This window comes from Drosophila willistoni (assembly GCF_018902025.1).
Source record: "Drosophila willistoni isolate 14030-0811.24 chromosome 2L unlocalized genomic scaffold, UCI_dwil_1.1 Seg168, whole genome shotgun sequence".
NCBI classification, from domain to species: domain Eukaryota; kingdom Metazoa; phylum Arthropoda; class Insecta; order Diptera; family Drosophilidae; genus Drosophila; species Drosophila willistoni.
In genome coordinates, this window is record NW_025814047.1 from 846,705 (window position 1) to 858,149 (window position 11,445).

General features: G+C 39.7%; 1 protein-coding gene across 1 annotated transcript; it reads right to left on the bottom strand.

Annotated features, from left to right (window-relative positions):
- Positions 1 to 6,683: 6,683 nt before the first annotated feature.
- Positions 6,684 to 10,469, bottom strand: LOC6643362 (segmentation polarity homeobox protein engrailed). The gene is made up of 3 exons (XM_002066147.4): positions 8,904 to 10,469; positions 7,434 to 7,531; positions 6,684 to 6,982 (listed from the first exon to the last, which is right to left on the bottom strand). Exons 1-3 carry the CDS (start codon positions 10,330 to 10,332, stop codon positions 6,734 to 6,736), a joined length of 1,776 nt encoding a protein of 591 aa, XP_002066183.2. The 5' UTR covers positions 10,333 to 10,469; the 3' UTR covers positions 6,684 to 6,733.
- Positions 10,470 to 11,445: the final 976 nt, after the last annotated feature.

An 11,445-nucleotide genomic window follows, 5' to 3' on the forward strand; every position in this document is an offset into this window, starting at 1 on the left:
GTGGCCCAAGAAGACGACATGGTCATTAAGCCAGACATCTACTCGTATCTTTTTAAGCTAATGCATTTCTGGCCAAACATTCATTCATACAGCAATCCATTCGCCTCATCAGTTCGAAGTGCATTTCAATTAGAGACAAAAAGAAGCTTTACCAACTGGTGGACAGCCTTGCAGAGTCTTGACCCATGGTTCAAATTAATAATAGTAGTTTTTGTTTTTCTTTTTTCTTTTTAATTTATTTGGTTAACTTATGGAAGTAGTTGTTACCTCAATGCATTGATTGGTTTCTCGACTCGACTCACTCCAAAACCCACACCTTGAAATGCCACCTCAACGGCACCTCAATGACATTTACATACAATAAAATTCAATTGCCAAGTTTGTTTCTCTTGACTTTTTTTCTCTCTTCATATTTATGTTTCGGCTTTATGTCTGTGTCTATGTGTGTGTTGGCTATTAAACATTAATAATCACAAAATAATGTTAATAATAATAATGTCATCATACACACACACACACACACACAGAGTAGAGAGTAGAGGGGTGTTGAGAGGGTGGACCCACCGCTGTGACATTATTTAACAATCGCGGTAACAATTGAGAAACCGAAAGGAAAAATGTTTTATGTCACATATTCATTTATTCATTATATATTTATGACAATTCGTTTTGTTCCTTTATTTGGTCATAAATGAAAAAATTTCATTACAATTATATTTGTTTTTTTGTTCATAAATTTTCTATTACTTTATGTACATCCGGTTGGAAACGCAAGGCGCCAGCCGTGTGACATTTTCAATCGTCAAAAAAAAAACTAATATGCTCAGCTGTAATTTGGCCATTAGTAAGTTAAGGTCTTTCCCTCTCTCTGTCTCTCTCTTTCTCGAACTATTGGCCTGGCCAATTAGCACAGCATTGAGAGCAGTTAGCGGTCAACTAACAAAAATCTCACTCAATGCAAAAGGTGCAAATTGTTGAGTCAAACAAAGGCGCAAGCAGGTTGAGCAATTAGCATCTTGGCAATTGGATTACCAATCCTCTCCCCGACCACCGACCCCCGACCCTCCACTCTACACACAGGGCCAACTGTAGTTAACAAAAGGCAATCAATTACAAACAAAATTTACTACTACTTAAAACATCACAAATATTTGAAGACAACTGAGCGCCGGGGAAGATTGAGATTGGTTAAGATAGATTTTCGAATACATTTTTTTTTTCGAATCGAGTTAGAGTTGAACGAAAACTGAAATGCGTTGAGTCAACATGGCAACCAGCATTGACGTTTCGAGTTGACGTCTAAAGAGATGATCATAATGATGCTGATGATGATGATGAAGACGATAAAGATGATTATGTGTGTATCCTCTAGGTTGGCAAGATGTTGGCGTTGACTTCTGCTGAACACCAAACTCTGCGACTGGGCATTTGAATGTTTGTTTAGGCGCTGAGATTTTTTTTGAAATTTTCTGTTTTTTGTTTTTGTATTTTACAAGCGCCAGAGTTGTAGTTGTTGAAGCTGGAGCGGGAGCGGGACAGCAACACTTGAGTTGAGACCAAAAAAGAAGAAAAAAAAGCCTGTCTGTTGGCCATAATTGAGTGCACTTTCCATGGAACTGGCAGCGATTATGAAATGCCAAGCACTTCTGTGCCTCTCAGTCTCTACACCACCACCACAACCACCATGCCCCACTCCTCAGCCTCCTCTCCTCTTTTGTCCAGTCTATAGTGGTGTGTGTGTGTGTGTGTTTGTGAGTGTTGCATGTCTCTGTGGATCTCGACGCTATGGCAAATGGCGAACATCACACAAAGATCATGATGCACATGCCTCATTGCAATGTTTAAGTATCATTTGATGAGAAATGTATTTTTTTTTCTTTTCGCATCGTAAATCAATTGATAAGGCGAAGCGGAAACAAGTGCCACAGGCTCCAGCAAATAAATCTAACCAAAAAAATGTTGCCGCCAGCAGCAGCAGCCACAGCAATTTCAGACATTTAATAGATGCAAAGATGCTCATCAGCAGCAGCACCGAAAGCAATTAATACGACAAAACTGTAAAATGCATAACTACATGCAACCCCAACAAAAACGCAATTAGCAATGTGGCAACCCTGCCGCCCTCCACATCCAACTCCTCCTTCTCCTTATCTCTCTCTCCCCTCGTGCCACGTGGGTATATCAAAGGAGTTGGCCAGCATCTTGTGTGCGATCTTCCAGACATCGACGTCAAAGGCAAATAAATCACAGCCAACGGCAACGGGTAACGGCAAAGGGTGAAGGCGCCCACACACACAGATAGCTACCAGGGGTGAGGCTGACGACGACGACGACGACGACTTATGGACCTCAAGTTGGAACTGGATGAGAGAGCATCCCATATGTGTGTTTTTGTGGCTTTTTAATAGCTCGCGCCAACAAGAAGCGACTAAAAACTTCAAATTTCCCCCAACCCACAATCCATTCGTATAGAGTACATTGTATGCGCAATTGAAATTCCATTCCGTTTCAATTCTCCCCCACTCCCCCACTCACTCCTCCACCTACTACATATCTTCATGCCCATCCTTCTTCTTGGCTTTTTTTGTAGTACTCCTTCCATCTTGAGCTGTCGGAAAGTGAAATTTAGTGTGTCACTTGGCAATTTCTGCTAATTAGAAGTGTTGAAAGTTTACTTTGATATCAATAAAACTACAACACAAAAAAGACAAATGTGATAGGGATTTTATATAAAAGTGTAAGGATATATACGAATGATGTAACAAAGGAGATAGTCGAAACAGAAGCAGAGCATAAGAGTCTTAAGTCCTTTTCAAAATTTATCATAAACAAAATATTTAGACAACATATAATTTTTATCGTATGGAATCATAATTTTATTAGTCTTTACATTTTGCAGGGTATTTTAAACAAATCGTTTATGGAAAATTATGAATTTTTAATAGATGTATTTTTACACTGAGAATAAATAAATGAGAGTTGATGAAATATATTACATTTGCTTTAAAAATCGATAAACAGACGTTAGATCGATGTTATAAGTTAAGTAGTTTTATATAGTTAACTATAATATAATAAATACTATTTATACAAACTACTTAACTATATTAAATTAATTAATTACTTGTTACTAAATTAATTACTATTTATTAAAAACTACTTAAGTAGTTTAATTATTTATTAAAAACTACTTAAGTAGTTTAATATAGTTAATTAATTATATCATAGTTAACTATATTAGTTTAATGTAGTTAATTAATTATATTATAGTTAACTATATTAAACTAAATTAAACTACTTAAGTAGTTTGTAATAAATAGTATTTATTATATTGAAGTTAACTATATTAAACTACTTAAGTTGTTCATAATAAATAGTATTTAATATATTATATTTAACTATATTAAACTACTTAACTTATAACTATATTAAACTACTTATCTACTTGTTACTAAATTGATTACTATTTATTACAAACTACTTAAGTAGTTTAATATAGTTAAGTAGTTTGTAACAAATAGTAATCAATTAAGTAACAATATATCAATAAGTCATCAGAAATTTATTTTATTATATAGCCGCAATAAAAACAAGTAAAATTGGATTTTAGTTAAGTAATTTCCTAAGTTTTAAATAAATTTTAATTCTACAAACAATTTTTTCCCCAAATACTCTTTACCCTTTACGATGTAAAAAACAAAAAAAATTATATCAACAAGTTTACGCTCCTAAATGTTTTTTTTTTAAATTAAAAATTAATTTCAAACATTTTATAGGCCGAATCTATGAAGAATCATAAACGGTCCACTTAGCCCAAAAATATTCACAGAAAAGATAAGCCAAAGCGTTTAATATATATTAAGTCTAAATTTATAAGAAAAACAAAATAAATATATCATAAAATAATTAAGCGGACTTTGTTGTTGTTGTAGCATAATGCATTTAATCGTTCAATAATATTTTGCAATAATCCCAAGTTGAGTAAAAGTTCGTTACAATCTTAATATTTATATATAAATCTCGTGTCACAATGTTTGTCCTCAATGGACTCCTAAACCACTTAACCGATTATAATAAAATTCGCACACCATGTGCAGTTCGATCTAACTTGAGAGATAGAGATAGTTTAAATCTCAAATTATAGTCGCAATTTTAATTTTTCAAAAGCGGGCACAGCGAAGCGTGGCAGGATTTCTAGTATTTATATATGTTTTGACTGTCTTAATGAACTGCTCTAACAATAAGATAGGCAAAAGTTCTATATTATAAGTAAATTAAAATTATTACCATTTTTGTGGTTGTGACAATTACAAATTAAATAGGTAGGTTTGGTTCAAATCTTAGTCTCTCTTTCTCTTTAGAATTGAAACTGAGAGCTGTAGGTTATCGATTTCTAGAATTCACAAGTTTTAAACAAACTACTTAAGGTTAGGAAAAGCAAAACTATCGCTGGGCTCTACTATCTCGAACTATTGGGACCATTTGGCGATGAGTTTAAAAGTCGTCCACCTTACCGCTCCGCATCGCCACTGCTGAATTGGTGGCACTGCCGGCCTACCCATCATATTGTCTAATGTAAGTCTAAATTGTCTGTAGTCTAAATGGTGACTGTGCTGAGGAGGGAAGAAGAAAGAAGGGAGTAAGGAAATCATCGATTCTGAAAAGTATTCGTTTTTTTCTTCTTTGTAAGCTAAGACTTTTGATTATTACTTTTGACTTTAAAAGTAGTTAAGCAATTAAATTATTATTATTGATTCTCATAAGATAATAGAGTACAAATCAAAAAAACAAGAACTAATAAAAGCTCACTTAAATACTTGCATATAAGTTACTTTAAAAATATTAACTTGTATTTCCGTTCATGATTTCGATTTTTCTCTGTGTATTTATATGACTTTAGATATTTGTATCTGTATCTGTGTATATTTCTTTGTCCGACTTTCTGTCTGGGTGGTTGGTTGGTTGTTTGTTTGTTTGTCTCAGTTTGGTTTTTAATGGCAAATTGGCTAATTGGTTCATTACGTGCACAAATGGATTTGCGCCTCTATAATATGGCTGATTTAAATCCGCCTTTGGCTCCACCATAGGATTCCACGGAGCAAATAGCGGCTTTTGGCATTAATTCATATTCATTTTGATGTGGCCCGCGCGCGCCATCTCGATCTCGATCTCGACCACGACCACGACCATAGAGTCAGTGGCAGTGGCAGTGTCAGTGGCTGCCGTTGGTATACAGTACATCAACGCTTGCCAGTAAATGTCAGCTGCCCATCTACACCCTCTCTCTGTCTCTCTATCTCCCTCTCATCATCTCCCTCCCTCTGTCTTTCTTCACTACAACACCCGTCTTTGACAGTTTGTCTATGCATTTTGTGCGATTTTTGCATTTATTTTCAGCAAATTAACACCGACCGACTCCTGCCTCTTGTCATCTCCGGCCCCCGCGACATTTGAAATCTGTGCTAATAAATCATTTGATGTGCTCCCATGCTGGCTTCGGCTTTGGCTTTAGTATGTATTTGTGTGTCTTGTCACAATATTTGTTTATATGAAAATTTGTTTTTAATTAAATGGAGGAGGACGAGGCAGCCGAAGGCAACAAATCGAATCTTCAGAATATGTGGCTGCTGTTGGTGCCGTCACTCAGTTGTATTTGATGTGGATTGTGTGTGATTGTGCAATTAGCGGCCTGACATTGTCTCATTCGCAGTTCTTCCCTGCTCCCTATCACCACCCGTGTGGTCTGTCTTTTGCCTTTAAGTTCACCCTCATCATCATTTGGTGTTGGGGACAAGTTTTACATGATTTCAAGTCTGTTCGCGGCCTTTGAAGTGGCATTAAAACTACGCTTGGCGTCCCCCTTCCCCCTTTTTGACAAGTCAAGGGCATAGGTTAGTCAGCCAAAAAGTAGGCAACAGAATATAGTAAAAATACGTCGATTTTTTGAGATTTGTTTTAAATTGTTTTTGTTTTTATTATTTGTTTTTTGTGGTTGCTGTTTCTTTGTTGAACTTGTTTTTTTTTTTCTTTTTTTTAGCACATGGATTTCAGAAATATATTTTTGTTGTTGTTTTTTTTTAATGTGATTTCTTGTTGTTGTTGGTTTTGTTTTTCGAAGCTTAAGAACTAGAAATACTTTTATCATAGCAATTTTATATATCTGTGTGAGAAACTTAAAATCTAAAAATTAAACTAAATAATTATTTCATTTAAATTTACTTAGAGAAACATATGTGTATATAATATATATGTATATAGGAATAGATTTTGTATTTTGTTTTCATATATTTTTTGTGTAAGTGTTTAGCTTTAGTTTTGTTGCTGCTTTTCGAACTTGGTGTTAGTTAAAAAGATTACGAGAAATTGTGTGATAGAATAGAATTTTTGTTTGTCAGAAGCAAAGCAATTAGTTAAATGTTAATACTTTTTTTTGGATATTGTTTTATCGTTAGCTTTTGTTTTTTTAGCTTTTTTTGTTTTTGTTTTTTTAATAAATACAACAACTTATTGAATAGACGATGTGAAACTTGTTAACTTATATAATAATTACATGTTTATATTACAATTATATCACATGAACACTTTCATTACAATTTTTATGTTTTCTTTTTGTTGTTTCATTTTGTACGCCGCACCATAGTTTAGTCAGTTACCCTCCTTAATCCCCCCCCCCCCCCCCCATAAACACTTTATTGCACATGCCCCAATGTTACCCCTAAATGGGGTATTCTCCTTAGGGTATCTGGCCATTCATGCGCATCTCAAGCTCCTCCTCTTCTTTGGTCAATGGAACTGTGGTATGATTGTATAGACCCTGGGCCATCAATTGCAGGGCCAATGGATTTTTCGAGCCATTCGATTTCTTGATTTTGGCTCGCTTATTCTGGAACCAGATTTTTATTTGCGCCTCATTTAGACCCAATTCGGAGCTCAATTGCTGGCGACGGCGTTCGGTGAGGTAGCGATTCTCATTGAATTCGCGCTGCAAGTAGAAAAAGAGAGAAAACACAGAGAGATGAGTATAAAATGCATAACAAAAGGTAACTAAAGATGTCTCTCTCTCTCTTTTTCCTCCCAGGCCAGACTAGTTCAGGCCAAGTAATGCCAGACCAGACCAGTCGAGCTATCTAGGTAAGGCAAATCAATTATTTGCGGTTAAAATGAAAGAGGCACCCCTGGTGAATGGGCACCGGAGTCCGAATCCAAGTCCGAGTGAAATATGAGCATATCTAATTGGTTTAGTTTAGATGGCATATGCGGTTGCTATTGCCGAGGATACTCTTTGGACAGGATGCTCTTAGCCCAGCAGGCGGTGGCAGTTATGTGTGTAAATATTTTGGTGCCAAAATGACACAACATTTCGAATTGTCTTGGTCTGGGAGAAAGAGATTTCAAGCGGATCGAGAGGGGTAGGGGGTATTATCTCTGCTTACCTTAAGACGAGCCAATTGCTCACTGGAGAAGGCTGTACGTGGTCGCTTCTCATCGTTGGTCTTGTCCTTTGGCTGTTTGGGGCGACGATAGCGGGGTCCTGTAAGAAATAGAGTGAGAGAGAGAGAGAGTTGGAAAATTAGCATAAATATATTCTCTCATATCATTAATAATATTAATGATTTAATTAGCATACTACACATATGCTCTAGACGACTAACTAACGAACTAAAGAATTCGTTTTAGTTTTTCTCATATTATTACTATTTTGTTTTGGGTTTCTTTTTCTTTCTTTCTTTTTTTTTTGCGTGCTGGAACTATTTTTCAACTCGTCGTCGTGGAAGTGTTCAATTTGTCAGCTGTCACGAGGCACAAAACTAGGCAGCCATTTTGTCTGTTATATGGTAATATGGCATATATATATACATATATATATTTTAGGCAAATTAAAATATGCATATGCCGCACACACAAAATATGCTCTCTAATTAATGTGATGGGATGGGATTCGAGACATTCGTGTTAGAGACTTTAGAGTCGCAAGTGCCGTGCCCGTGCCGACTGTAAAATGACTTAATATTCTCGGCATTTATCTAATTGGCAAATAGGAAAACGATTTAGCGCAAAGATTTTCTAACTAGCATGGCAAGTGCTTATTAGTTTTAGCCACATTATCCACACATGGTAAATTCAAAATTTAATTGCCTAGTTCGAAGTGAATTGATTTGATTAATTCTCTAGTCTGTAATCTTTATACAAGTATACCCACCCCGCCCCCTCCTTAGAGGGGCCTATCAACACCTAATGTTAGATTTTTTTCCATATATGTATATATATTTATCTGATTCTATCGACACCAAATTAAAAAACCATTTCAAGTCATAAAAAAGCACTTAACTTGTCAATTAACGCGCTGTGGCAATAACATGGATCGAAAGGGAGAGAGAGATAGAGAGAGAGATAGAGAAAGAAAAGATTTCTCCCAAGTCCCTTTTAATGGGCTCTTTCTCCCTATGTCAATCGTCAGTGGATTTCTTCAAGAAATAAGTGCGTGACCTGTGACCTTCTAACTGAGTTGGACTTCTGCTTTGACTACTCCTACTCCTACTCCTCGAAGTCGGCGATAAGCAAACGAAAATGAAACGATCTTTTCGAGCGCTACATGTTGTCACATAAAGTGTCGAGCAAAACGCTGCGTGCGGCCCCTGTGCCGGAAGGCTCACACGATTGTGTTCAATGTATGACAACAAGAACAAGAACAAGAACATATTGCCGACTCCGATTTGAAACTTAAACTCATTGTCATTGTCCGCGTGTCTCTCTCTCTCTCTCGTTCCTAATTGTGGCAATGTCCTTGGAATTTATGACCCAAAACAATATGGATTGAACAACTAAAAAGAGTGCCGCCAGCTTGGATGGTGGTCCCAGTTTATGAAGGAAATCGATTGCATTCGATTCGAATTTCAACTAACCTGAACTGGGGCGATCACTGTAGCGGGTGCAATAGACCCACGCTGGCCACATTTCATTCTTGCCGCCATCTGTTGTGGTGGATCCCGTTTCGGAGCGTGTATCATCGGAGGATTCCATGCCCGAATCCCGACTCACAGCCGATGGTGGCGGAATGGGTTGCGGTTGGGGGCTGCTGGCATTATTGGCGGCGGCCAAACGACTGCTGGGCGAGGAGTTCAATGAACTTGTGGCCGACGAGCAACCCGACGAGGAGCTAGTGGCCGTGGATGAGGTGGTACTGATTGTAGAGGCATTTGAGGCGGGTGGCGGACTAGCCAGATTGTTGGCCAAGCTGCTCGAACTGCTCAATTGAGGTGTCGCAATGGTTGTGACTGTGCTCGAGCTGGGTGTGGGCTGGCCAATCTGGGAGACTGTCTTGCAGAGTGATCCCAGAGCGGATTTCTCTTGACTCGGCTCTGTCATTTTCGACGAGGAGGCAGAAGTGGCAGGAGGCAGCACAGTGTTGGCAGTCCGACGCAAACGGCTCTGGACAATCTCCTCATGAATCCTGGGATAGGCAGCCGGATTAAAGCAATTCAGGAAGTTGGCACGCTCGATCATCATGGCGGCTGTGGCTGCTGCGGCGGCTGCTTGCTGCTGGCGGCTAAACTCCAAGAGATCCACTCTCGTAAAGGCGGAGGGTGTGGCGGCAGCAGCACGACTAGCCTCAAAGGGTCGGAAAATGCTGGCCGCAGCGGCGGCAGCTTCCAAGGGGTTTGTTCCTGGTTTCGTTTGCTTGGTCGAGGCATCGCCAAAGCGATCGCTCAAGATATTGGAGATCGAGAAGGCCAACGAAGGCTTGCCCATGGATGACTGTTGATGGGCTGGCGGGGGCAGACGACCTGCCGAAGTGTCATCCACATCGATGTCATCATCCTCCTCATCCTCGGTTGCAGTGCCCGTGGTGGTATTTGTTTGATTGTGAAAACTATTGTCACCCATGATGGAGTCATTCTCCTCCTCCTTGATGGTGAGTGGTGTGGATGAGGCAGGTGTAGAGCAAGAGGCAGGTGATCCACTGGCCGCCAGACGTTGCTGCAGGGCAGCTGCATGGGCGGCAGCCACTGCAGCGGCATCGAAGGCAGCAGCCGGATGGTGGAATACTCCCACACCGACTCCGCCATGGGCTGCCAATTGCTGCTGATGCAATTGCTGAAGCTGCTGCAATTGATGCAAATGCTGGAGCTGTTGCTGCTGGTACAAGGTGGCCACTGGTGGGCTCTGTTGCGATTGGAGACTCATGTCCAAAGCGTGGCTAGTTGTTGTCGTTGTTGTTGTTGTTATGGGTAAGGCTGTCGAGGACTGCGAGTTGTAATGTTGCGGTGATTGCGGTAGACAACCTGGTGGACTGGGCGCTGTTTGTGGACTGCAGCGATCCTCAAGGGCCATTTGGTTATGTTGACTGCACTTTGATTGCACTTGTTGGTTGGTTGTTGTTTTGTTCTTGCGGCACCGGCACCGAATCTCAAGTTCACTTCAATTTCACTTTACTCTTTGCTTTGATTGATTTGATTTGCTTTGATTTGCTTTGATTTCTTATTTTGTTGTTTGTTTGTTTTACTTTATTTTTTCGCTATGCTAAGTTCGTCTTCTCGGCTGTAATTGAAATACTTTTTGTTCGTATTCTTCCGACTTGAACGCGCACGTCTGTTCACTGCGAGCGCAACGACTAAATTAACTAATCACAGATGCCTGAGTCGGCGACGAAGCAACGACGAGCAGCAGATACAGATACATTTTTGAACTCTCTATTTCTCTTTCAGGAGAAAGGGAGAGGGAGCGAGTGAGAGAGTTATCCGTACGCGGTGGTTAGAGCGAGAGAGCTGCATTGTCAGCCAGCTGTTAGCTAAGTGAGTGAGTAAGTGAGGGAGGGAGTGAGAGTGAGTGAGTGAGTGACAAGTCATTTGTGACAGTGACGAAGACGAGAGAAACAAAGTGGAGTTCCTTCAAAATGCAGATCGAACTTCGTGCTCGACTCTCTGCCATAGTCTCTCTCGCTCTCACCCTGTATCTAGCTGTTAGTGCTTTTGGAGTTTTTTTTTTGCGAATGCTGTAGTTGTCACCTGTAAGCTGTCAGTTTAAACCATGTACGACGACGACGATACGAACTGGCCAAGAGCTGAACCGGTTTCGCTCTCACTCTCCTTCTTCAACTCTTTGTCGCACTCTCTCTCGCTCGCTCGCGCGCTGTTTCGCTTACTCCGCCTTTTGCCTGAGCCCCCCTTTTTGGTGGGGTCTTGTTAGGGCTCGATATGACTTTATTATGCGCGCGCTGAAGCTGTCATGCGGTTGACAACTGTGTCGTCCGAGTTCTGCGTCTGCGCTGCGCTCTCACTCTCGGCGCTCTCTTTCACGGGGGCGTAGCCAAGGCAAACATATAGCGGCACTCTTCACACTCATGTGCTTAAAGGTAGAAAATGGCTGCTCTGTGGGTTTTGTTAGTTGATTTGTCAATCAAACACGGTGAGAGAGCACAAGAGCACGGTGCTGTGGCTATCTTTG